Below are 27,789 nucleotides of genomic sequence, written 5' to 3'. Positions count from 1 at the left end.
GTATGAGATTTCAGTTGTTTCACCCCTTTCATGTTGTAATTAATAAAACTATCCTCCCTTTATCTCAGAAGAGGTGATCTTTTATTTCTCTAATGTATTTCTTTGTTTCTTTGGGTACATGTTTGTGCATAAACAGGCAGGATGTATAATTGTTCATTGTTTTTGTGTTTGTTTCTATGTTATTGTCTAAGAAAGGATTTGCTGGCTATTATGGCTTCTGATAGATTTTAAAGTAAGATTGGGTTGGTTTTTCTGGGCAATTTGCAGTCACTTGGTAGACTTTCACTAAATACTTGTTGGTGAATTACTCTTTTCTTCTAAAAGAAATTCCCATACAGAACCTTTCAAGAAGAAGTCCCAGAATGAGCTGTGTGTACCAGGCTCAGTTATCCTGTTAGAGGAGTAGCCCCTGGATCCTGGGGCCATATTACGAAGATGACTCTGTGGTCTCCCAGACCCAGAGACCCACAAAACTGTAGGCTTGTTTGAAAAGCATGTGAGGCCAAAGATCCTGTTAGATAAAAGTCCTAGACTGATATAAAAAAGTATCATTTCTAGTCACTTAAAAAAAATTGTCATTTTTAAACTCTGGTGATATGAAGACAATTCTTGTTTAATCTACGGGTACTTCTCATGTAGACAGATAATTACATTTGTGTATCTATTTAGACTCTGCCTCGTGAAAAGGATTTAGTTGCTAATTACTCACGCTGAGTAAATGTTAAGAGAAGTATGAACAGAGTATGTGCAAGTTCAGGGGGAGACTTTCCTAAGGAGGTGAAATTTGAGTAGGTCTTCAAAAGATGACAGGTTTTCACCAGATGGGCAAAGAAGAAGCTACTTTGGGCAAGGCATACTGAATAGTTTGGATTTCTTCTTATATGATGCCATTGAAGACTTTAAAACAGCAGAAAAACAGAAGTTTGAATTAGTACAATGACTTTTTACTTTACAAAGTCCTCATAAGAAAAACTTGGAAGTTCAATTGTTTTATTTGCTAAGTTCTCAGTTATATAACATTGAATTTTAATTCCTGCTTAAGTTATATCAGATCCTCTTAATATTTGCAGAAAATTCCAGTGGAGTCAGGACCAGCCCTTACTACAGTTATCATAGAGGATAATAACAGTACTCACAGAGAACATTATGCCTTTAAAAGGTTGAGAGCTACCCAGCACCTGTCACTCCCAAATATGTCTCATAGCAGTCATCATCCCTCCTTTCTGGTGAGCGCCAAAGTGCCACCTTGGGTTGACCATGCGGACCCGGTTTTTCATAAGGCCAGTTTTTAAGTCCCCAAGGGTGACTTGGCTGATGAGGGGGTATAAACCCATGAAGATGGTCTTGTTGACAGACTAGCACTAACAGTTTGTAAAGCAGAGTGCTTGATCACAATGAGACACTAAGGAGGTAATTTTTAATAGGGTTGGAGGTGGAGAGGACAGATTTTGTTTGTTTGTTTGTTTGTTTGTTTTTGGAGTGGGGAGGCCTGGATAAAGAACTTCAAGAGAGCTCACGCAAGCATCCCAGACACCTAGGCTAGTGGAGAAGAGAGTAGAATGAAAAGACTCATGAAAAAGAGTAAAGAAATGGAAGGGGAATTTTGTTGGCTTATTTTTGTTTGGGGATGGTCCCACCCTCAGTGACCTGTTGCAATTTTATGAATTGCTACTCATTCCATAGTGTGTAGATAATGCAAAATGCTTCTGCTCTGGTTTGACCAGCTTTCGGGAAGTTAGAAGAAAGGCCCAAAGGAAGCTCTTCTCTATGGAGATCCAAGTCATACTGCCAGAGATGGTCCAAGTGCCAGGGAGGCTGTCGAAGGCCTTGGCCAAGGAGTTGCTTTATTGTGAGTCTCTGCAACTGTGTAGTACTTATTCTCTACTCAGCAAAGCTGAGGACAGTAAGGTATTGTGACCAGGGCTGGGCAATTCTCGGCAGGACTCTTCACTCTGCCCACATAGAAGACTGTCCTTACTTTGAACACTAAACCAAGGACAGATATTGATACGATAATCTCCATGTCGAATAGGACCTATATCTTGTCCATGGCTACTTTTTGAACAATTCAGTTCAGATTTATATGAGTTACCCTCCATAAGCCTGCACCTGGCAAGGGGCAGCCCCTGCTGCTTTGGGAAATTTAATTGCCAATTGTCTGTTTTGACTCTAGCATTCTAGGACTTTCTCTCTGGAGGTCTTGATTAGAAGGCCTCCTGGCTTCTAATCTGGCTTTAGATAATCAAGGTGGGTGGTCTGCTGGGGGGTTGGGGAGGGGAAGGAAATGCCATTGATTAAAACCGGCAAGTCAGGCAAGAGAGGCCTGAGTTTGGGATAGGGCATGAAGTTAAAACGAAACCATATTATTTCCAATTGGAAATGCCAATAAATCATTCAGGCAGGTATGTCCAAAAGGCTGACAGTTCTACAGCAGCAACAAAGTTCTGAGTGGATGCGGTACACCCACCATGTATGGAGAAAAAAAGAGGGCAGTTCTTACAAGTCTCCCTTGACTGTCTTCAGACAGACCTCTTTTTATTCTAGGTGAAGGAAGGATGCAGAAGGTCTGTGGGGAGTTACATATTTCTGCTATCGTTCTGGGGGCTGGCTGTTGTGTTGGCCCAGGCAAGTTGTAGCATTTTCTATACCGAGTAAGGCAGTACCTCTGTTGAATGCGTGCTGCTTCTTCAGTCACGGACACACCTGTTTTGGAGAAAGGACTACAATACTGTTTCTAGAACCATTTTCAACTTCATCTAGAAAAATTAACTCAGGGCTGAGAGGAAAGAGCCACATGGAGGTAAACTGAACCCCGGTATTAGGAACTGCAGAAGAAGGTGGGCTGCAAACCTAACCGCTCCTTCTCGTCCTAACGGTTGTCTCATGCATGGCTTCATTTCTACCGGGAACCTAGAGTGTCATTTAACGATGAGACGGAATCACACAGCCGCTGAAGCGCTCCCAAATAGATGACGTCAGCTGGCAGCACCCACTTTTCAGATGAGGAGTGGAATCATCAGTGACGCAGCCAGCCGTGGGGCCAGGTCGCTCCACCGCGGGTCCTGTCGTCCTGCCCCGTCGGGCATTTCAGCCCCGGGACTGGAGGGGCAGTTGCCAGACGGGGCTCTGTAGAGCCGGGTGCAGCTGCTGAGCTGGCCTGAGGCAGGGGGCACTCCGCCAGGGCCGCCCCGGGGCTGCTGACGGCGTCTGGGGGCGTTCCTGGGGGCCGAGGAGGTCAGACCCGAAGCCCCGGGAGGAGCCGGCAGGCGGCCACGTGACCGACCGCGGCGCGGCCGGCGGCCCAGAAATAGCAGCAGCGGCGGTTCCGCCCGCGGGCGCCGGGAGGGAGAGGCGGAGACTGGGGAACGCGGGCTCGGCGCGGGCGCGGCCCCGGCCCCGGAGGATGCTGAGCCCCTGCCCGGACCGGCCCGGAGCACATGATGGCGATACGGGAGCTCAAAGTGTGCCTTCTCGGGGTGAGTCCTGCGCCGCCCTCCGCCGGGGACACCCGAGCCCGCGCGCCCCTTCTCGTCCCCGCGCCGCTGGAGCCCGGCCCGGTCCCAGCCCAGCTGCGGTGCGGGTCCGAGCCGCTCGCGAGCGCTCTCCGCTCGTCCCGCCCCCGGCCGCCCGTTTCCCGGGATCCGCTCGGGCCTCGCGCGCTGGGGAAGGGCCGGGCCGGGCCCGGGACCCCGGCGACGGCACGAGCCGCGGCGGAGCCTGGCCGCCGCCGCTGCCCCTGCGGCCGCGGAGGGCTTTCGCCTTTGCTTTTGATAATTTCCTTCCGGCGGAAACTTTAAGTTACTTGGCCAAGGCGCCGAGTCCTCTTTTGCCTCCCGGGGGCAGTTGGTTTATTCACATTTTAAAAAGAAAGCCTTGATAGAGGTGGGAAAGCGCGAGGGGATGACTTGGCTGGAAGGTGAAGAAAGAAAGTACTGTGGAGTGTTGTGCCTAGAAAACTTTTGTGCCCCGGATAAAGGCGGGATGAGAAAGTCCTTCTCTATCACCACTTCCCTGCCCAAAGTGAGTCTTTGCGAGTTTGAAGAATCGTGAAAGAACCTAGAAACAAAGACAAAAGCAAGCACCCTCAGCCGCGGGTTCTGGCAGACCTGTCAGATGACACAGGGCAGCCCCTCGAAAAGCGCCCGCGGGAGTACAGGGGCTGCTAAGGGCCATTTTTTTTCCCCAGGGGTGGGGACATCAAATTCCAGAATTCCTTCTTTTGAAAGAGCTGATTTTACGCCGAGTTTTCAGCAGCCTTCAGTGTCCATGCCTCGTTGTGCTACCCTTGGCACATCTGGTCCCAAGAAAACCATTTCCTAAAAACAGCAATGTAAGAGTAGAGCCATTCTTACTTGTCTCAAAGAAATACTGACTGGTCTGTCAAGATGGGTGTACGGGAAGTGTAGAAAGAGGAAATGATTCTAGGGTAGGATTGAATCGTAGCAGACTAAGGGAGTGTTGAGGTTCCATCTAGGCTCTTCTGAAACCTTTGGCAAGACAGTGTTCTTGACTGTCTCCCATCACTGTCCTTTGCCAGAACTCTCATTTCCACTAGATGGTCTGGTTGGCCTAGAATTCCAGGGCACAGACTCCCCAGTGTTCCTGCCCCCTGGCTGGGTCCCCACAGCTGGGATCTGGAGAGGGTGTTGCTCTGGTCTTCCTCTGTGACCTTTGTCAGTGTTGTAGGAGTGAGTTTTACTGTCTTTAACATAGCCTGGACAGCAATTCCAGGAATCCCATGTTTTCCTTGTGAGGAATCATTTCAACCTCTAAGAAAGTCTTCAAAGACTTGGAAGGCATGTCATGTCCCAAAGAATCAAGTGTCAACTTTGACGTGATTTGTGTGTGTCAGAATTGGCTTTGTGAATAGATGCAATGGGGAATGTTTTGCTTCCCCCCCGCCCTCAATGTTTTCTTCCTTGTCATCCACTTAGTCGGCACAGGCCCTGCCCCATCACATGAATTATTTTCAAGTTCACTATTTGATGAGTCTCTATATCCTACAGGGAAACAGATCAGGTGGAAAGAGCCCTGTACCAGGAAGCAGCAAACCTGGTTTCTCATTATTTCTCACTCGCTAGCTTTGCAGTTTCAGAGAATTAGCTCAGTCGCCTCATCTATAAAATGGATACAATAACATCTTCCCTTTTAAGGCAGAGGATTATACCAGATGATCTTGTCAGATATGTGATACCATTTCCTGTTAACCTATGATTCCAGGGTGGCAGTTACCAAGCCTGGGAGATGAGAAGCTGGAGGAAATCCCTTTATTTCTTTTTCTCTTATCTCTGAGAATGAAACACACCCTTACTGGCTTTTGGGAGACAATACCTCACCCTTGTTTGCTAGTTCTTTGCAGTGGCTCTGTTGGTGGGAGATTGAGTTTGGAAGGGAAGAACAGTGCCAAAAAGCAGAGCAAGAAGATATTTCTGAGCAGGCAGAGGCTTTGAAGTATCAATCATATTATACTACGTCTGTGGCTGCCTTTTTTTGAGAGTGGCTCTCTAGATTTTAGTCTTACTCAGGTCAGAGGATATCTTATTTGAAAGGCCAATGACTATTATCCACACCAAGTAATATCTGTTAAGTCCTCTGGTGTGGCTGGTCCTGTGCTGGGCAAGATGTGTGTGACAGCCTATGTTCTTAGCAGCTCATCCAAATAGGGCAATTCAACGGGTGAGGCCAAAGCCATTGTATCTGCCTTGGGTTTGCTCTCTTGATTTGGGAGAGAACTCTGGGTCAGTGGCTGGATGACGGCATCAATACCAAGTCCAGAAGTCCTTTAAAAAGTTTAACAGGAGCCTGGAACTCCTTTGTTTTTCATGTTGAAAAATCTGTGAAGTCTTGTATGTGGCTAGCATTCAGCTTCCTGTTGTTTAGCCACTGCTACACCTCCTTGAAGTCTCAGCATGACCAAGACCCTAGCAGTCACAACCTCTGTTGAGATCACTTTCTCTTGGGCTCTCTTGAGAAGGTGATGGAAAATGCAGACTTCCTAACTGGATTCTTGTCTCACTGGAGAGGCTGAGGGGCTAGTCTTTTTTGTGCCTGGTGGTTTGCCCTGATTGCTCAGTAATTACTTGGGGATGTGCTTCCCCTTTAAGGTGCAACAGTGTTTTAGGCATGGCAGAGTAAGCTTTTATCCCTTTCATCTGTGATCTATTGCTCTCTCCATGGGGTTGGAGGTTCCTGAGAGGAGGGTTATTTGCAGGAAGTGGAAGTGAGAGAGAGAGAGCCAGATGGTATGCCTTCTCTACCTGTACCTGTGCCTTTCAGAGCCCTGGTGTTAGGTATGTCTGATCTTATTTCTTTTGGAGAGTATTCCCAGATGGAATTGAGAAGAGTCTGTGGAACATTCTCTGAATGCTTTGTGTTCTTGGAAAAACTAAGGACTCAAAGAGCCTTGGATTTCTTTAGGCTCCCTGTTTCTTGGCTTTCATTGTTCTTACAAGAGGACTTTCTCATGTTTATCCCAAAGCTTTTGTGAATGACCTTTCCTGGGATAAGCCAGGCTATCCGTGGGAGCTTCATGCAGGAGGGTGTGTTTGATAGGGGTCCTTGCTGGACACCTAGGACCCCATGAGTTCTTGGCAATAGAGTGTCAATTGTCCCACTTTATATCTTAACTAGCATTATGAAACATGTAGCTAAAAAATAACTCCCTTAAAAACAGCACAGTATGTTAAAAAACTAACAAAAACAATATTGAGGCAGCAACTGTTCCAGCCCCAAAGATGGAAGGCTTCCCAGTACGCATTTTTAACACACATTACCACGTGGCAAAAAGCAAGAGGAGGAGGAGAGAAAAGGAGGAGGGGGGAGGGGAGGATCTTTTATTATTTCTTCTGGGTGTGTATGTGCATACACTTAAAAACTGCTTCCGGATGGAATCCCAAAGAGATTTATATTTGGACTTTGGTTGTCTTGACAACAGTTTAGAGTTTTCTGCCACTTCCTCAACAGCCGAAGGTGTCCCTGCTTCTGGTAAGGAACTTGGTGAAGCCTCTTTTTTTGGCCTTTGTTGGAATCTGTATGGTGATTCATCACTGAGCAGTCAAATACCTGAGATTTGGTGTGACATCTGGGCAGTGGGGGCTTCAGATACATACATACAGTGCCCTCACATGAAAGGATCTTGTGGTTCCTGAGGTAACTAGGACTCAAAAGTGGAACAAATTTCTGCCCACATTAAGGCAGATTAATCAGAGCTGTGGAACCTCAAATGGATTGCTTTGAGTAATAGTGAGCTCCCTGTTACTGAAACTATTCTATAAGGTTACCTGAATTTGTTTGGGTCATTGTGGAATGAATGGATACATAATAAGGGGAGCACTGGGTTAAGCAGCCATCACATTTACTTTCCAAGTCTGAGATTCTGTTAACATACTCATTATTTTTTTCTTTCTAGAAACTAGTATTACTTTTGGGTGTGAGGGGTATGTGAGAGGCTAGCAATTTAATACAGTTTTTACCACACCTTATTTCTCTGTTAAACTGAATTCCTTGTGGAAAGTGTGGGTCAGCATTGGTGGTGCTAGGTAGAGAATAAATATAACGATGTAGTGGGCTATCTTCTCAGCAGTGCCCAGCGTATAGTAACCTGAAGTACCCAGGCCAAGGTGATAGAATATATACCAGGGTTGCTTCGTTTTCTTTTGTTCAGGATCAGCATCAGTGCACATCTCAGATTTCGGAGTTCAGTGTGTCTCTGGTGTATATATAAGAATCATTTGTGGAGCATTTTCAAAGTTCTCATGGTCCCTCCCCATCATTTTGTCTCAAGCTCTCAGACCTGTGGCCCTGCATCTGCCCCAGCCTAGTGTCACTGTTTTAGGGATTGAGTTATACCCTTCAGGTATGCTCCAAGGCCATGGCCATTGGAAAATAGAACGTTTACATTTTAAGGTGCTAGGACATAAAAAGATTTCAAGTGCATGAATTAGAAAAGGTCTTCAGAGTTAATTATGTCCAACAGGTTAAGCTAATTTTAGTGCTCACATGTCTATGCAGCTACTACACTTTCATTTGTCTTGGTTTTTATTATTTATGTGTGTGAAAATGAGACAGGCATTCATTCACTCAAGCATTCACCATTTATTGAGCACTTCTTTCATGCTGGGAGCTGTGGGTGGCTACAAGTAGACAGGACAGCTGTGATCTCTGTCATCAAAGAGTGCTCTGCCTTTCTCAGCGCTTGGACATACTAGCAATGAGCTAGACTGTGTGGCTTGTGTTTCTGTGACAGCAACAGAAGTAACAGGGTGAATATGATAACTATTGACTACCTACCATTTTATTAGACATGAGGTAAGGTGAGGAGCAGAAGGTTTTGCTCAAGGTCTGTATTGAGTACCTGCTATGTGCTAGCTTTGCAAGAGATAGAAAGTAGGGTGGGGTTATGGCCCCTGCTTAGGATGGAGAAACTCCTGGTTGGGCAGGAAGGACAGGCAAGCGCACAGGTACTAGTATCCATTGCAACTTTTATGAGTGGAATGCTGGGGTGTCACGTGGTGCAGTGAGAGGTGGTGGAGTTTTAATTAAATACACGGAGGACTGGGAAGGGAGCAATCTGGGAAGGTTTGTTGGAGTGGGAAATATTTGAACATACCTCAAAGGACAAGTAGGGCTTTGACAAGGGAGGAAAGGTAGGCATTGGCCCTAGGCACTGGGAAGAGAAGGTGGGGACTTGGACCTCAGGTATTTTTTGGAGGGCTGAGGTGGCTGGAGGGTGCGAGGAGGCAAATTTCACAGCCCTTCCACTCCCATGGTGACCCCACTGTGTCTCCAGCGTCTCGGGCATGGGGTCTTTTATTTTGTAACTCCCCTCTCCCCATGCTTTACCTTGAAATATTTCAAACTTATAAAATAGTCGAGAGTAGTACAATGAATGTCTGTAGACCTCTCACCTAGACTCAGTAGGGGTAACATTTTGCCACTCTTGCTCTTTTCTCTTTCTCTCTCTAGTGTATCTAAATAATAAGAAACTTTCTGAACTAGCTGAAAGTTAATTGCAAACGTTATGACACTTCACCCCTAAATACTTCAGCAGGTATCTTTTAGGAAAAAGGACATTCTCCTGCACAACTGTAATGGCATTATCACATAGATACTATCTCACACAGATACAATAGTATGGAGCACAGAGTCCATATTCAGATTTTCTAGTTGTCCCCAGATGCTTTTTACAGCTGTTTAAAAATCCAGGTTCCAGTCAGAGATCATGTGTTACCTTTGCTTGTCAGGCCCCTCATCTAAAACAATTCATCTCCTTTTTTCCACCACAACATCGATATTTTTGCAGAATCCAGGCCAGTTGTCTTATAAATAGTCCTAAGATCTTAATTAGTCTTCTTCCAGGTTAAGTATTTTGGCGAGAAGACAACATAGGTGATGTTGAATGGTCTTATTTTTTACGTGCTGATGGACAATGTTAAAATATTTTTTCCCATTTACTTCTATGGCACTCATTCAAAACATATCTCCTTGCTTCTACAAATGCCAGGCAATGGTGTATTTGAACAAAATGGACAAAGAGCTATGACCTTGTAAAACTTTTATTTTAGTGGGAAGCTGGGAAAAATAAATTATATGGCTTGTCAGAAGCTCATATGGAAAAAAAGAAGTGACAGAGCCAAGTGAGGGGTGCAGAAGCTCCAGGAGGTGGGGAACAGGTTGGCAGGGTGGTGGGTGATTGTATGTGTTCAGCCTCTGTCAGAAACCAGATGGGAGCATCACCTCTCATTTACCTAGGGGATGACTTGGTTCTGCAACTTAAGTCCCATGGTGCAGTTTCCGAGCTGCTGAGAGTCACATATGTCTTGAGGAGCCATAGTTGTCATTCTAATGGCCTAACTCTTTCAGCAGAAGTAAGGAAAAGGAAAGTGGGACTTAACATTGGGGTCATTGAATGAGTTTCTCACTGTGGAATCTTCCGTTTTGTTGTGTCATTTTGCTCCTGATGCCTCAGACCTGCTCTGAGTTCTCTGGAAGTCATGAAGGCGGCTTCTGCTTGCTCAGGACTTAACCCAGAAGGTAGCTAGGGCACTTTCAGTTCCCTCAGAGGTGCCTAGAAGACGGTTTATCAGGGTACATGGGCCCCGCAGGAGAGTAAGCAGAACTTTGAGGAAATCATCATCTTCCTATTTTCTTTTTGAACAAGATACCAGAGAGCTGGATGCCTTTGTATCAACAGTAGTTGTTTATCTAGAAAAGAAAGATACCTGAACTCCTCAATATTACTTATTTTGTCCAGAGAGAGGAAGAGAGGGAGAGAGGAAGGAGGGGAGAAAGACAGAGAGCTGGGGAGAGACACACACACATACAGGGTATCTCGCAAAACTTGCCCTCTGCTAGCGAGGAGAAAGAGCAAACTGTTCCTCTGTGTGTGTGTGTATTTTGTTGTTGCTGTTTTCTGTTTTACATTGATGTCAAGCTAAAATAAGAAAGTCTTCTCTTTTTTTTTAAGAACATCTCATAGCATTGTACTACAGTCTACTTCATATATATGTTTCATTTTAGGAGCTAATATATTTTCTAAACTTTTTCACAACCAACTTCTAAAAAGGTAACTTTTTATTACAAAGTAATCCATGTTCGTCTTGATTCAAATGTGAATCTAGTTTTGAGGTAGGGGAAATGATTAAGTAGTGAAATGATCCATGTTGATTTTGGTTTGAGATCACAAAGATGAGGGATACAGGATGAGGTCTTTAACATCCTCTTTATAATGACAAGTAATTGTACTAACTTGCTTATGTCTTGTTTTCCGCTACTTAGTTCGACACCCTGCAGGTGTGAAGAAATCATCTCGCCTGCCCTTTACCTGATGGCTCACCTGCTTGTAGCTCTTCTTTCCTTGTCTATTGTTATATATTCAGATGACTGCTTTTTTATTTTATGATCAACATCAAGCTTACCATCTTGCCCCATATTTCTTTTTTTTATGCCTTTATTCTTTTCTGCCCTGCAAAATCATTTTCTTCCACCATTTCAATTTGTTTTCTTATTCTCTTCACTTCTCATTGATGAGTCACTAGTCTTTCCTTCTTTAAAGAGGCATCCAGGGCTTAGCTCTGAGAGGAAAATGTTTCTAACTCTGCTTTTCACTTGCTCTCCTCTCTGAGTATGGAGCATCACCTCTCATTTACCCAGCGGTTGGCTTTGCTCCTGCAACTTCAGTGTCACAGTGTGGTCTCCACGCTGCTGAGTGCCAGGTGGTGACCTTTCTTCTTGCTGCCAGTGTAGACCAGAAAACCTGGCCAGGCTTAGCCTTTGGAGAGTAATGCAGACATTTTTCTGAGTCTTGTTGTTTTAGTTCTAAAAACAACAAAATAAGTCTGTATAAAATAAATAAAGATATAACTAATGGAGCTTGTGCTGTGAGGGATGACTAGAGATGTGTGGCTGCTATGTGGGAGGCTCACAGAATAGTTTCCCATAGAGAAGGGGACTCTGCCCTTGAAGTGTACAGCCCAGCAGTGTGCTTGGTCTGAGAGGGCTTCAGTGGGAGAGGTTAAGTACCAGTACCAGATAACTCTGTAGGATGTCATATGATGCTTCATTGCCAAATGTTCTCAAGGTGAGAGCCAGTAGAGTTTGGGAAGAGCAAGGGAGGGATTGTGGGTGCCCGCTGAGTTAGCTTGGGTACAGAGGAGGGAAATGTTTGGGAGGGCAGGAGTAGTTCTGTTTACATGATACATACGTACACAGGAAAAAGTTCCGAAAAGACTCAAATGTCAAAGTGGTTGTCCTGAGTGGTTGTCCAAGGGCTGATTTGTGCTTATAAATAACTTGTTTTTCCTCCTTCTCTATGTTGGTTTATTAAGTACACATGCATTATATAGATAATTAATTTAAAACCTACAAAAAATTACTGCAGGGCCCAAGGAGATGTTTGATGGGTAGAGGTCTATTTGGTTGTTAGTAGAAATAACTGAAAACCGATAATAAAAGTGGAAAGTAAACTTGGGTCACACTATAACAGGGCCTTGAATGTGAAAGTTTATACTCTAGGGTGGTGAAATGACAGGTGTCATCCGTGGGACATAGATTTTGACTTACCTGATAGTGCTGTGCTTTTATTTGTGTAGGTCTTTGCTTGGGCTGCCTAGCCCATTGTGAAAGGCAGCAACCTCTGTTCGGGGCGTACCCACCTCTTCAGTGGTGGGTACCATTTTCTCACCATTCTCTAGTATTTCTCAGAAAGGGGTTTAGGAAAGTTACAGGTCTGCTGTTCTGTTCTATGGGGCCTGCAGGTTTTCTGTGACTGTTCATTTTGATGCTGTTCCTTGAAAAATAAGTGAAAGTACATCTATAAGTGAAAAATAAGTGAAAGTGTAAATGATAACAAAATTGTGTGTCACAACTTGAATGCCCATTAAATCTGATTAATGAGACAAGAACTGAGGCAGAGTTAGTACAGAAGTAAGGCATGGGGGCCATGTGAAAACCAGGTGATTCCGTGGCACGTGCTGCAGATGTTTACCAGATATTGTTCTAGGGTTTGGCACACAGCAAGTGACAGACAAACCTAGAATCCCTAGCCTCATGGGGCTGACATTCTAGTAGAGGCAGTAGACAGCACATAAATACCTAATATGACATGATGACAAGCTCTATAAAAGAAAGAAGCAGGGAGCGGCCTAGGACAGGTGTTTGGGAGGGTGGTGCTTTAAGTAGAGGTTTGAGAAAGGACTCACTGAGAAGGCCTTTGAGAAAACGTTCAAGAGCTGTCTGGGCCCCGGCAGCAGAGAAGACCCCAGGGCTGGGGTGGGAGGGGCTTGCCTGGGGAGTTTGAAGACCTGCAGACAGGCCAGTGTGGCTGGAGCAGAGTGACCATTGGGAAGAGAGCAGAAGGAAGTTTTGGGTCCTGATTATGTGGGGTCTTGCAGCCAGTGTGAGAATTGTGGCATATCCTGGGAATCCAGTGTGGAAGCCATTGAAGGTTTTTGTGCAGAGCAGCAATACGATCTGACTTTTGTGAGGATCTCCCTAGCAGCTATGTGGAGGGTGGACCATGGCCACAGGGGATGCATGCAAGGGAGCTGGCCGGTGGGGGACTGTTGCTGCTGTCCTGGTGGGAGGCCAGGGCACTGTGACTTCCTCCTGAGCACTGCAGTCTAGGCAGTGAGCAGCATCCCACTTGGGCTGCTCTGAAGGTAGAAATGAAAACTTTGCCCACAGATTGTGTGTGGAGCGTGAGGGAATTAAACCGTTACTTGGCACATTGTGACAGAGCATGCCGGCCTCAGAATCTAAAATAGCTCTGAGCTGTTTCAGTTAAGCAGAGCAACATTATTGGTCATAATAGACTAATGCCGGTTTGAATGTTAGTGGATTTATAGTTTAATTAATACACTTATCTTTATTTTGTTTTACAATGGCATTAATAATTTGTGTGAACTTTTGCAATAATTAAACTCTACATTGGGGTCCATGGGATTGCTTTTCCCTTAAATAAGCCTGTAGAATCTTAAAAAGGTCTGAGGAACACTACTATAACCACTGAGGTCGGCCGTGGCTAATGGAGGCTTTTGTTCCCTGATAAAGTGCCGGTGTTGGCAGGACTCTGGGAAAAGAAGGCTGCATTCCAGTGGTCATCGGTCCCTGGGCACCACCAGGTGGAACGTGGAGGTATGTCCTGAGCTCTGCCGAGTGTCTGCTTGGAATGCTAGGCCCAGAGCAGCAGGCCTCAGCTCTACAGTTTTATTGCTTTTTCTGGCGTGACACAACTGATAGATAGCCTTGAAAACTGTAGATACTCCCAGAGACATACATCGATTCTGTTGTAACCTCAAAGTGTGTGTGACAAAAAAAGCAAATAATCCATTAAGCGTTTAAAAAATGCTTTTCTCATAGAGACATTACTTATATAAGCATGTGAATCATGAACTCAATCATTTAAAAATCTCTCAAAACAATTCAATTAATAAATATGGTATATCAAATTTTTAAAAGAAAGACCTCTGTTTAAAAGATGAGTTGTATTATTTCTAGACCTTTATCTCATAGATTAATTTTAGTAAGATAAGCTAGTATATAATATTGTACAATAAAAATGTAAACGTTTAAAAATGTTGTTAAAATTATAATTGCTATAAACTACTGATTTGCATATGTTGCTGCTGTTAATGTGAATCGCGTTGTTGCTACTGCACATTTCACTTGCAGCATCCCCACCCCCCAGCCCCCTTGGGGCTTTGGTCTGTAATCATAACCATCATGTTGCAAACGAACGGCGCATCCTTGTTCTTGCTTACGAGTGACGTAGTTACAGACGTGCTCCTTGTGTCTTCATGTTTTTGACGTCTTCCTTATTAAAAAATGCCCATGGATAAAAGAAAAACAGTAATTAAAAACTTCAAAACATTGTAATAATTCATAATTGCTCCTACCCCTACTCACAGTGACATCAGTAATAGTTGAAAGGATTGCCATATGTTCCTGGAATGGAAGCCAAAACTTACTTCATTCTTTCCCAGTCGAGAAAGGACTTCAGAATGCCTTTGATTAAAAAGGATGTCACATACGGATGAGCTTGGAAATCACTTTAGTTTATGAGTATTGCCGTAATTATAACAGTTGACATGTATCGACTGTAACTCATGTGCCAGACACTATGCTGAGTGTTTCAGTTATCCATTGCTGTGTAACGAACTGCTGCAAACTCAGTGGCTTAAAATAGCAATTATTCTTTGTCACAGTTCTTGTGGATCGACTGGGCTCAGATGGGCAGCTCTTGCCTGGGGTTTCTCTCGCAGTTTCAGTCAGATGGTGGCTGGGTCTGGAGCCATCTGAAGGCTTCCTGACTCACAGGTCTGGTGCCTGGGCTGTGGTGGCTGGATCAGATGGGACTAACCAGGCATCTCTCCCCATGTGGCCTCTCTACACAGCTTGGGCTTCTTTGTAGCATGGAGCCTCAGGGGAGTCAGCCTTGTTACATTGTATAAAGAGCCAGGAAGGGATTTCATTTTTTTTTTTTTTAATTCCAAATGCCTTGGTTGCATTAATATCATTTATTGATTAATTCATTATTATTTACTGATCTGATATGCTATTTTTTTTTGTTGTAAATGAAATCCTTACATGTATATGGGTCTGTTTCTGGACTCTATGTTGTTCTATTAAAAATTCCACTGATTTTTAAATCACTCAAATTAGGGCAAATTTAGAAATCATGTAAAGAAATCGGCTTGTAGAAGCTGAACAGTATAGGTGCTTTGAATGCCTGGGCCTCCAAATCAAAACTAGTTAACTAGTTTGCTCATTCAACAAATATTTATTGAGCTACTATTAATAGGCAAGACTTTTGCTGGGTGCTGAGTGTATAGTGAGTTTTGATTGGCGATGGCAATGCTCATCTTACCAAGAATAATCATGTGGAATATTGTTTATATTGAATTCATTCAGTCATTACTGGAAGACATTTTAATGAGTAAAAATTCTGAGGGTAGCTAAAAGGAAAGAGAGGTGTTGTAAATGACCCTTAGCCCGGGTGGTACCTGGCTTCGAAGTATAATGGCTTATGTGTTTGGATTGATGGTAGAAAAATAAGCAAGCAGAGTGATGAGTTATAGTTTCCACCATCTACAGCTCTTGGGTATTTTCCATGCTGTAAATCTTTATTTTTTCCACTTTATTTTTTCAGTATGAGTGGGATCACTTGGAGTTAGTCCAGAAATTGCTATGTCAGTGGGAATTGTGAGTCTAAAAGTTAGGGATAACTCAACCTTAACATGTAACACAACCCATTTAAAATGATTCTAGAATCTAAGTTCTTCATCTCCCCAAATAATGAGCAGTGCTGGAGTCATTCTTCATACCAGGTGAAAGCTTTCTATTGCACATGGTGAGAGTATGGACTATAGGGCATATGCTTGATGGCCCCACACTGTAATGCTGTGGTCCAACATTGTTTGCCAGTCAGACTGGGTACAGACTGCTTCCATGAAGATAGCACTTCCTGTGCCCAGAGCTGCCCCATTCTTCAGTATCAACAGTGATTCTAGAGGCACAGGCCCTCCTTTATTCTGACTAATTGCTCAGCCTACAATTCTGACTTGTACTCTCTGCTTGGAGTTCTAACCTGAACCCTAAGCCTCATCTAATTTTCCTGGGTCTTCAACCTCCAGGAGTTGGCCCAAGGTGGGTGTGAACCATGCTTCTGGGACCATAGACTGTTGCCTGCCTGCTAGCTCCCTGCCTTCGTTCCCTGCTCTATTGGTCAGATCCTCGTGCCCTTAGATTCTGGCCCATAGTCCCTCATAGTCTGAGAGAGCCTCATACCAAATTCTTCTGGTGTTCCTCTGGATAAATAAGAGCCCTGAAGTTTTAAGTGGTAGCTATTGAAAAGAAGAGACTAGTTTCTACTCCCCCCCGCCTTGGGGTGGGGGCGAGGAGATTGGTAAAGCGAAATTATTACTTTAGAATATATATAAATTATTTAAAAATAAATTTTGATTTTTGTACTATTACTGATATAAAATAGGTGAATTTTTCTGTCATGGGTCTAATTCTTCTTAAGAGGAGTGTCTAAAAATGGGGAGGGAAAGGAACGTGTTTTATTTTGTGGGAGCGGATTGCTGTGCAGCGAGGGGCCTGTGGGACCGAAGCTGGGTAAAGGAAGGAGGGATAAAACAGGGTGAAGCACTTGGGTCCCTCACACCAACGTGGAAAGTAAATAACCTTATCTATTACACCCTGTCCGTGCTGGGCACTGGCCTGACTGTCTCCCTGCATTATCTCACTCCAACCCACTGAGGCGCAACTCTTATGTCATCATTGTATAGTGGGAATGCAAGCCTCGAGAAGTTAAAAACGTGCTCGGGCCCCACAGCCCATCATCAGCGGGACCTGTGTCCACCTCCAGGCCTGTGGACTTCACTGACTGCCATAGAGCCAGCAGGCCAACTGCCTTCTGTCAAGGGGCAGGGTGGGGTGACGTGGCTAACCAGAGGGTGTGGTCAACCTTGCTGCTTGATTGTAAGTAAGCTCAAGGTAAGCCTCAAAGGTGATAATGGCCAAGGTCACCCCACTCTCAGATTTCGTTGTTGGATGCCTCATGCAGAATGGGGATGGGAAAACTGCTATTCATAAGCCATTGGTTTAAAAAAATCCTGGGCAATTGTGACCACTTTTGGGGCTGCTCTCTTGTGTGAAACGGAGCCTATTTTGGCTCTATCATGAGGGCAGCTGCAGGGCTGACATTTCAAGAATAGCTGAAGGAATTTAGAGGATGGATGACCTTCGAATTCTTTGTCATGGGAAGTGTTTAAAAGAGCTAGGTGACCACACCAGGGGCACAGATATGCTCATTAAGTATTTTCTGAAGATCAGGATAGTCTTTTGCACTGCAGATTTCAGGTTAGTACTGGAGGGAGAAGGAACACCATGGTTCTGAGCTGAGAGATGTCTGCTGGGCACCTTCTAGGAGCTGAGGAGGAGAAAGCTGCCTTGGCCCCAACCAGCCTTTTCAGCGTTAACTAGAACAGGCTTTGCTGTGCTTTTCCCACATTAACCACTTAGAGGACTTAGGCTACTGGATGTTGAGATGAGGTGTTGGAGGAATTTTGAAGCATTTTTCCTTTTGAGTACACCTAAATTGCGTGCATGTGTTCTGATTTGTGAGTTGAAGCCTGTTTGAAATTGGAAAGACAAATCAGGAAGGGTCTGACTTAAATGCCCACTTACAACAATTCCACAGCTCAGGCCTGCCACAGTTAAAGATTTGGGTTGGAGTCTTTTCCTTTAGCCTAGTATTTATTGAGATGGTAACTTTGTTTTTTTTTTTTTTTTTTTTTTTGTGCTATGGAATTCTCTTACGTAAGGTGGTGGGGAAATGGAATCATAGCTTGTGTGTCTTATTACTTAGCTCTAAAGTAGAACCTGATATTTTGCCATTCAATTTCACCATTCATGCAAGTGAATTCATGCTTGTGAATGGTGAAATTTCACACATATGAAATGTGTTCATTGCTCTTTGAATTGATAGAACTTACTTTAGTTAGAATGTTAACCCATCTGTTGCCTACAGTCCTCAAAAATCATGGGATGGAAGACTCCCTTAGCTTAGTTTCAGATCAACTGTAGAGAATGCTTCTCAGAGAACCTGAAAAGTGTCTGTGGAAGGAGTGGCTGCTCCCTTGAACGAAACTGAGTTTTGTCTGGGGTTGGGTGCAGCACCAGGTCTGAGTTGTACAAATCACAAAATTGGATGAAGGGAATGTGCTAGATGTTTGCGTCTTACTTTGCGAATTACCAAGGAAATTCCTTATAGCATTAATTTAGGAGGAAAACAGATCCTGGCTTCATGTAGAAGCTAAAAATGCAAAATTCCTCTTTGGAAGCTTGGTTCTGTGCACAGGACCTAGTCTGACAATCAAAGGCACACGCCGTGGACTTTGCCCAGGAGCTGGACCTTGAGGAACTGGGTTGCCCCACGTTGTGTGGGGTGAGCGGTGACTGCAGCAGGCGGGCCGGGACGCGTGGTGCCCGACAGGCCTATGTAGCCAGCCTGACATCTTGGTGTGATTTTGGCTGTGGCCGCTATTTTCCCAGTGCAGCTCTCCAAATTTCCTGAAAATCTTGAGTTAACCAGAGTTATGACTCTCACCATACCCCCTGTTAGTGTTCTTCAGGTATGGGAGGGTTAAATGAATCATACTCCTCAGTTCATGCCATATTATCCCAGGTCCATGTATGTCCTCTCTTACTTTTTAGTTCCAATTAATTCATTTTTATCTCTTTACTCCACTTCACACCTCTACTCAGCTCTGACCATTCTGTTGGGTATATTGTGAGTCTTTTGTTTCTATATCAATAGCTTTTCAGTAAGTTCCTTCTTGCTTAAATGCACCACTTTGACCTCCATCCCTAACTTCAAGGTGGGCTGAGGTTGTTGGGCCAGATGAAAAAGATGTGGCGATGGGTTCAAGGAAACTTGGGCAGGCAATCTACAAGAGTGGAGGGATAAATCATATTAAGTAAAGGTCATGAGCAGCAGAAAGGAGAGGCAGTGCAGGTGAGAAAGGACCACAGGAGATGTACAAAGGAGGCCCAGAGAAATCTGCATAGAGGAAGCACTTGTGAAAAACCTGACTGCATGGCACCTTGACCTGGTCTTGGCTCCCAGTCGGCTCTGTGGACCTAGCCAGTCCATGGAGAAATAAGGGAGTGCCAAGGTGAAGACCTGCAGGGCTCAGGGCCTGAAGGCCACATAGCCCTCCACAGACCTGGCTTTGGTGACCAGTGCAGAAGAGATGGTGGACATAGCCATGGGATGACAGAGTCCTTAGGTTAGAAGGGGTACTGGGATGCATTCCTTGGCTTTGGTGACTGAGACTCCCTGGGGTGGCAGCTGCTTCGAATTGTGTAGCTCTAGGATCACATCACTGTGTCCATGAGCCACCCATATAGGGAAGGACTTGCCAAGTGATCGAAAGCCTGTCTCGTTAACCTCAGTACCATGCGCCGGGTATGTTGTGTGCGATTTTATTCTCTCAAAATCTATGTCTTCTTTTTAAAAGGGGGCATTTTTCTTTACTCTTTACCATCTTGACGTATAAAGTAAATAACGTCTTTGCCATTATTACAGCATTTTATTTTGATTCTAATATCTAGATCCAAAACCTGTAACTGGTGCTCTAGCCGCATGCTAACCACTTTTATTACCAGTCTTTAATATGGGTTCTTTCTGCTGGGACCGACAAGGCTAGAGCTGACTCAGGGCCTTCCTGTAGGTGACACTCAGTGACAACAGAAGCTTTGCCCAGGGAGCCTTCTCTGTTGCTGAGGAGGGTGCTTCCTACCCTCCCCGTTCCGTCTTGTTCATTCATTGATCAGTAGAACTGAAATTTCCCAATGTATATGAATTTGTATTTGTTTATTTACAAATCTTTGCTAACTCAGTATATCAAAATAGTGGCATTCATCCTGGGTTTTTTTTTTTTTTTTTTTTTGGTAATTATTTGCTAGTTGTGTTAATACATCAGTTTTCCAAAGCTAATTCAGTAAATATTTGCTAATAATTAGATTTGCCAAAGGCAATAGAAGCCTTAAGAGGGTTATGCTTTCAATTTCTACAAAGCCTTTAGATCGTGGTGGTAATAAATTTGCTTTGAAAATGGTGTACAATTTGTGTTAGAGTACACTAAGTTATTTTTGAGAACACAGTATTCTTTTACAGTGAATTTCCAAGATTTCCAAGTTTTGGTGGCAGTGTTTTGAGATATTTTTTGCATGAGAGGCACAAGAGCTTATTATTTTTGTTCTTAAATTTATTCTCTAGTTTACTCTTTCAAATACATATTAAAATTTATTATCTATTTGTACTTATAAATGTTTTATATCCCAATGGTAAGAATGGATCAATAGATTTATATGTCTAGCAGAGGATTGGCTAATAAGTTTTGAATAGTGTCCCAAGGTGACACTCTCAGTTTTATGACTTTCCATAAATGATGGATTCTGCTCCTATGACAAGGTCAGGCACATAAAAATTCCAATCAAATGCCATAAAAAGCACAGTTCCATATGTCAGTTTAGTTCTCCAGCAGTCTTTTTGTCAGCGTAGCTGGCGACTCCATCTGTTTCAATTTAAGATTAGCCCCAGTCATGCCTCTGTAGTAGGTGATACCTCGTTCGCTCCCTCTCGTTTTCTCTCTCTCTCTCTCTCACACACGCACACACACACGCATGCGTGCGCAGAGTTGCCTTATATAGCATATGTCATATATATATATATATATATATATATAGTATACTATAAATTTATATTAGGTGCAATATAAAAGTATATTTATTCGGGTTGTAGTAGCGGCTGAGTGGGTGGTATAGTATCTGTAATTCAATATATAGTGGGTGATACTGGTTTCTCTTTATGAAACAATGTTTTCATCATACTGCTTGGTATTGGCTGGGTAAATAATGCTGTTAATTATGTGCTACTACTAATGAGCAGATAGATATATGTCATCCTGTCCTGCAGCTCTTCACCAAAAATGTGAAATTCACAGGCCAGAGTGAATTGCCTGTGTTTATTATTCTCGTTATGGGACAGCAGTAGATGTCACAGCAAATCAGTCTTGGATTGGTAACAGGTTGTTGTGAAGGCAGAAAATGGCAGGCTCGAACAAGTTAACCTATATCTGTTACATAATCTCAGGTAACGCTAACTGGTTATGCATGGAGGGGCTGACATACTACATTGCATAAGGAATCCAAGCCAGGGTCTCTAACTAGGTCAGAGGGTTCCAACAGATACCTCGCCCCCTTCTGCTTCTTTTAAAAGCTCTTGTTACTGAATGGTTATAAAAAGAGTTTTGTCTACCCTAACGCTAACCAACAAAACAGGATTACCAACAACTTGCCTGGCAGGCAGCCAGCTGCAAGCATTTAAATGATGCTCGCTGCCCTGGCAACCCCACTGGCCCTGTGTGTGGAACTAGATGCAGCTGCTGAAGGACAAGTGCAACCTGTGCTGAAGGACAAGGACAAGGGCAGTGAGCATATCCTGGTTCAAATGAGGTAATGCTGGCCAGGGCCACTGGGAAACCGTGGTGGCAGACAGACCACCTGCCTGATAGCTAGATATGGGTGGGTGGCATTTCCCAAACAGGGACATTGGGAAGAATATGGGTTTAAGGAAATGAAATGTGATGCCTGGTATAGTGTCAGACTATACAAGTAAATCTCTTGAATCTGGATTTAGAATTTGTGAGAATTCAGACACAGGGCCCAGGAGGAATTTACCTGTATACCCCCTTTGAAGTGGTGTGCTAAGCAAATAGGCTAAAGAAGCTATAAAGATAATTCTTAGCCTAGTTAGAGGACTATTCAGATTTTTAAATTTCCTAGGCATACTGTATTGATTAGGACTTAACAGGATGAAATCATTTTTTAAATTAGTCTAAATAGCTGGTTCAGGGCTGGTTTAGAGGCTTATGGGGTCAACACATTGCCTGTGCTTCTGTCTTGTTTGCCAGAACTGAGTCCCATGGCCATCTTTGTCAGCACGGGTGACCAAGTACCCAGCTAAAACTCAGGGTTCTTTTCTTCATGGATGAAGGGGAGAGTGGGTATTGTTGATCCCCATTAGTTCCTCCCATAAGCACCTTTTAAGTTCTAACAAGGTCATCACTGCAAGGCCAGCAATGCTTTGACTGGAGCTCTGAACTGATTCTTCTCTTAGACTGCGGACTCTAAGGAGAGAGAAGCAAGATAGGGTGTGGGAAGCGCATGGTGATTGCAGGAAGCCCAACCAAATGACTGAATCCTGGCTCTGTCACTTGCTTGAGTAGGCCTTAAGTTGGGTCATTGATCCAGAGACTCAGACCCCTCATTCGTAAAATGTTGATAACAAAATCTATCTCACAGAGTTATTATTAAAAAGTACAAGTGACACAAGAACATCAGGATGATGCCTGTAATATAAGTTTTCAATAAAAGTTAGTTTGTTCTTATTCTCTATGAAGAACCATAGAAGTCATCTACTTCCCTAATACTTCTAGAAAAACAAGTTGATTTTCTCAGAAATTTGATTAATTTGCATTATTGCACCAGGTTTACATCACTTTACAGTAAAGGTGTTATTATGTCTCTAAATGCAAATTTTAAAATTTTATTAATGGGCTAATTTTCATCGACCCAAAGGCAACTCATACTGTCATCACACGTCATCTTCTGGCTCCATCATATCAATGCTAGAACAAAGGGGATAAACAAAAAAGCAGGTTTCCTTGGGAAATGACGGGTGCAAGCTGCCTTCCAGGGGTCTGCAGTGGCAGTCGGTGGCCTCAAAGAGGCTTTGAGGTGGTGGTGAATGGGCAGCAACCCCTACAGTGCAGATGCGCTTCTCCTGGCCTCTGTAGCCTGCGGTGCCTGGGTATTTAACCCAGACCCTGCCGTGCAAGATACTGGACTTGGGCAAGCCACTGGCAGCTGCTGCTCTAGGCAGGTGTGACTCCTGCTGGGGCACGGTGTGCTTCAAGTATGACAGGTAGTCAGTGGCACCCCTGCAATGTGGCAAAGTCCATAGTGAAGCAGCTCCAGAATCTGGTGCCAGTACTGAGTGTGAAAGACTAAACACGAGGACTGAAGTGGTGGGGTCAGAACCGATGAGGCTTTACTGGGAATGGCTGTCATTGTCGAGGGTCTTCCTCTCCCTCCCCAGAAGCCAGCCCAGCAGGGATTCAAACCCCTTAGGGCAGGCCACCAGGAAAGTCACACTTCTTCCCAGCACTACCGTTGTGCACATGGATGTGTGCCAGTACCCCCTCCCCAGCCGGGGTTCACAGGCACACACATAGGAGGCTGTCTGGAGTGCTTTGCTGGTTTTCAAGGGGCTGTTGGAGTGGAGGCCACTGCCGCTGCGCCCCCCCCCCCACTGCCCCGCCCCCACTCCCACCTGGGTTTCCTGCAGCACCTGTGCATGCTTTATTTGTCACTCTCTGACTCACTGCATGTTGGTGATTCTTCCTGCTGCTCCAGCCTTGAGAATCAACAGGGCCTGTTAGCTCCCTCAGGTGTGATTGCTTTCCACATGAACCCTGAGATTGCCATTTGTGGGGAGAATCCATATGGAAATGCTTGCCTCATTTTTTCACAAGCTCCCATGTCTTTTATGAACTGAACCTCTTCCCTCATTCAGTGCCCACAGGTTGTTGTTTCTTCTTCTTCTTCTTCTTCTTCTTCTTTCTTCTTCTCTTCTTCTTCTTTCTTCTTCCTTCTTCTTCTTCCTTCTTCTTCTTCCTTCTTCCTTCTTCCTTCTTCCTTCTTCCTTCTTTCCTTCTTCCTTCTTCCTTCTTCCTTCTTCCTTCTTCCTTCTTCCTTCTTCTCTTCTTCTTCTTCCTTCTTCCTTCTTTCCTCTTCTTCTTCTTCTTCTTCTCTTCTTCCTCCTCCTCCTCTTCTTCCTCCTCTCTTCCTCCTCCTCTTCCTCCTCCTCTTCCTCCTCCTCTTCCTCCTCTTCTTCCTCCTCTTCTTCCTCCTCCTCTTCCTCCTCCTCTCCTCCTCCTCTTCCTCCTCCTCTTCCTCTCCTCTTCCTCCTCCTCTTCCTCCTCCTCTTCCTCCTCCTCTTCCTCCTCTCCTCCTCTTCCTCCTCCTCTTCCTCCTCCTCTTCCTCCTCCTCTTCCTCCTCCTCTTCCTCCTCCTCTTCCTCCTCCTCTTCCTCCTCCTCTTCCTCCTCCTCTTCCTCCTCCTCCTCCTCCTCCTCCTCCTCCTCCTCCTCCCCCTCCCCCTCCCTTTATTTGAAGAGAAAAGTGGTTTTTGATGTTGATTTTGAATAAAAAAAGTTATAGGTTTTAACTAGAAGCTTGCTTATTAAAATGTTTAAGAAACTTGTGAAATAATTCTGTAGTTATAAATCCTAAATCCTTCAGCATGCATAGCAAACTAAATGACACACTCATTATTTTTAGCTCTCTTGTTCTACTTAGTTACATTACATTCAATCAATATAAACCAAATATTTTTTTTCCCTCAGCTCCCACCCTCTCATCTCTCTGCTAGCTACCATACTTGTTCCCCTTTTTGTATTCCCTTTTCCTGGTAAGGGCATCACCATCTCCCACAGGTTTCTTGATGCTGCAGGGGTCCCTGAGCAGGGAAAGTGAGATAGTGGTCTCTCAAAGTGGCTTCCAGGCCTCTGGCATGCTGCCCTCTCTCCTGTCCAAAGCTGTCTCCAGACCCTACCAACAGCTTGTGAATAAGACAGTTTAGTTCACTGCTGACCACCTGGTAAAGCCTAAGTGTTGGCAGCACCTCAGTAGGGGGAGGCAAGGTCTGAAGATTGAGAATTTCAAGTTTTATTTAAAGCGGTCTTGCAAAGCAGGAACTTAGGATTGGATAAGAGTCATGACATCACAATGCAGGACTGGTAGAAACAGAAACGAGAGGATTTTGAGGGTTTCAAAGAATCTTAGGGCATAAACTCTCTGTAGATGCTTCCCATTGAAGAGCTGCATGTGTCTTCTGGGAAGTTCCTGTCGTGAACAGTCATCCCCTTTGTCCAGGCCGGAAGAGTAAAGAAATGCTAATGCACCAGAAGAACAGCCAAGTCCTGTTAAAATGAGAAGGGGAGTGTGGGGCCAGCCCTTTGCTTTGAAAGTGTACATGCTGAGGACATTCTCAGTGTTTCTTTATAGTTTTTTGTGTTCTAATAAAAGATATGTTTTTATTTATAAACGTGGATGGGACTAGAGCTGGAAGGGGAATGGTTTAGGTTGTCAGCTAAGGTGTGAAGGGGTTCTTTTTGTGGTCACGAAAATGTTCTCAAATTGATTATGGGGTGATGGTTGCACAACTCTGAATATATAGTAAAAGCCATTGAATTGTACATTTAAAAAAACACTTGGAAAAATGTTCAAAAGCAATTATAAACAGTCTGTAATGCTTACTGAGTGAAATGAGAACCAGGGACAAATGCTTTAATAATTCAGCCCCTAGTCCTACCTCCCCCTCCCCCGCCCCGTCAAACCTACTTTTGATGGCGATAGTTTTGCTCAAAATAATTTATTTTCCTTGAATTTTGTGATTTTTTTTTTTTTTTTTTAGTTTTGTGTGGTGCTTTCCTGTAGAGGCATTACTGGCATATGAGGAGGATAATTAACAGATGTAGAAATAACTTTCATATACTTGAAAGCTATAAAACAATATGTTATCAAAAATAAACAGGAGAGATATAATATCTGAATTATACTGTATATCACTTAAAAATGAAATATTCCCTTAAGCCAAATAATAAAACCTGAATGTTTATGTAATGCATATCTGAAAAATATTTGAAAGTTACTATTATTTTCTAGATTTTTAGAAGGGCTGGTTCATAGGAGGGCTGATTGGTTAGGAAGGCAGTGCCCAAACCCATCCTTTTCTGAGCTCTCAGATGGATGCCAAGTTAGACCCCGGGTGGGTTCAGGAAAACACCTGAGTCTCAACTAACTAGATCTGCTCTTTGCTCCTGGGCTCCAGGAAACCCCCATTCGTAGCCCGTATGCAAAACCGGTTCTGTTGTTCATCCATGACACACTCTGAGTCTCCATATTCCCTCTGGCAAGCAGTGAGAGATCTGGAGCTCCAGGTTTTGCTGCCTTGCAGTCCAGGTTAGTTTATTTGTCTTGTGTCTGCTGCCTGTGGGGCCCCTCTCTTTTAGGCTGTAGTCTCAGTTTGTAGAGAGATCCGGATGTTAGCCCACAGATTCTGCTACTGTGGATTCTGGGGGCATGGCAGTACCTGTGGGGCAGCAGACTTACTTCACAGTCAGTGCCCAGGGCTTTGTCCTCCTCTCCCAGGTCACCTCCCTACCTACACTGGGGCCTGATGGTACATGTGAGCCTATTAATCATTTTTCATTTTAGTTCTCATTTTTATTTAGTGGTGGAATTGCCTTGGCTAATTCTTTTTCTCATCCACACCTTTAGCTTTTTTTTTCTCTCTCTCTTTTTTTTTATGTGAAGTTGTGAGGGAATTTTGAACAAGCAGAAAAGATTACTGAGTGTCTCTGATAAAAAACTAAGTTTCATGTGGAGAACATCCTTCCAAGGTTCTAATTCTAGCCTTTTCTTGCCTTTGGTCTGGTTTACACTTCGGTAAGTTGTAGATAACTGCTAGTAAAACAAAGTAATTACTCTCTGTAGATTTGGAAAAAAAAATCTATCTGTGGTCAAAATGACCCCTGACAAGAGAAAAATTCTGAGATGTTCTAAATGCCATCAGGCTGGAGAGGGAAAGAGACAGAACAGTTAACCTGTTAATAGCGATGGGCCAGCTAACAAGACTGCTCACGTTCCTCAGTGTATGTTGGAACTTTGAATTAACTTCCAGCTGGCTATTCCCTGAATTATCTAACAGGGAAAATAGCCAGGCAACATCGAACCCCAGGAGCCTCCGATTCTTGTTTACGTATGAGTTTTCTGGACTGTTTCCCACACCCAACCCAAAGGAGCAGACACTTCTTCCTTACGAACTCTGCACCTATCCCCAAGCTAGCCCTGTTTCCCCTTCTCCCACTCCCTTTGGTATAACTGATGCAGGACAGGGCAAATATCCCCGAGAGACTGAGTGCAGGAAAGAATTCAAGCGCATGCCAGAGTTAGAGTCAAAAAGAAAGTTTTTTAGAGAAGGGGTAACACTCCACAGAGAGAGCACGGTCTTCTCTCAAAGGCAGAAGTGAGAGGAATTCAGGACAGAGACAGAGACAGAGATAATGAGGACAGAGACCAAGAGAGAGGCAGACCCTGAGTGTTTGGGGAATTCAGTTTGTATGTCATTCTTAGTTTCTGTGAATTACAGTTTAAAGACTTTGTTTACCCATTTTCCTTTGATGGTATGGGCATGCAGCGTGAAAAGTAAAAATATGTAGCGTGAAAGGTAATATGTAGTGTGAAAGGCCTGCTGGCAATTCCCAACCTTTGATCCATAGGTTCCCCAAGGTTTTAGCCATAGGAAATGAGTGATTGTGTTTATTTTGTGCAGGGCACAACTTAGACTGTTTCCCCTTCGCAGGTGTGGGTAAACAGTATGTTAGTAATCCCAGTAGAAATCTTCCTTTTGTTCTGCAGGTTTCCTTGTGATCTGGCCGGAGGGGCGGTCAGCATGTTGCAGTCTCTGAATATAGCTTGATTTAACTTTCGATTTTCTTGCCCCATTATAGCCAATGTAAATTCTTTCAAAACCACTGACATCTTTCTTCCCCACCACTTTATTATTTAAAAAGAGCCTGTCAGCCCCAGGATGGCAGACATGTTGCCTTTCCCACCTGGCTCTACTGCTGGTGGTTTAGACTTCACGTCCCAGGAG

General features: G+C 44.1%; 1 protein-coding gene across 2 annotated transcripts in view; it reads left to right on the top strand.

The window, feature by feature from the left end:
- Positions 1 to 3,118: 3,118 nt before the first annotated feature.
- The window catches only part of RAB31 (RAB31, member RAS oncogene family), a 112,695-nt gene continuing 88,024 nt past the window's right edge, over positions 3,119 to 27,789 (top strand). The window contains exon 1 of one of the 2 annotated variants that reach the window (XM_016119869.2): positions 3,119 to 3,476. In XM_016119869.2, coding sequence (XP_015975355.1) covers positions 3,438 to 3,476 — 39 coding nt within the window. In that variant the 5' untranslated portion in view covers positions 3,119 to 3,437. Of the gene's footprint in view, positions 3,477 to 13,613; positions 13,633 to 27,789 lie in introns of those variants that run through there. The other variant, XM_036229853.1, reaches the window with a different exon arrangement.

This window comes from Rousettus aegyptiacus, unplaced genomic scaffold (genome assembly GCF_014176215.1).
Source record: "Rousettus aegyptiacus isolate mRouAeg1 unplaced genomic scaffold, mRouAeg1.p scaffold_m13_p_12, whole genome shotgun sequence".
Classification (NCBI taxonomy): domain Eukaryota; kingdom Metazoa; phylum Chordata; class Mammalia; order Chiroptera; family Pteropodidae; genus Rousettus; species Rousettus aegyptiacus.
Note: the sequence above shows the minus strand (reverse complement) of the source record. Positions and strands in the feature narration are given on the sequence as shown.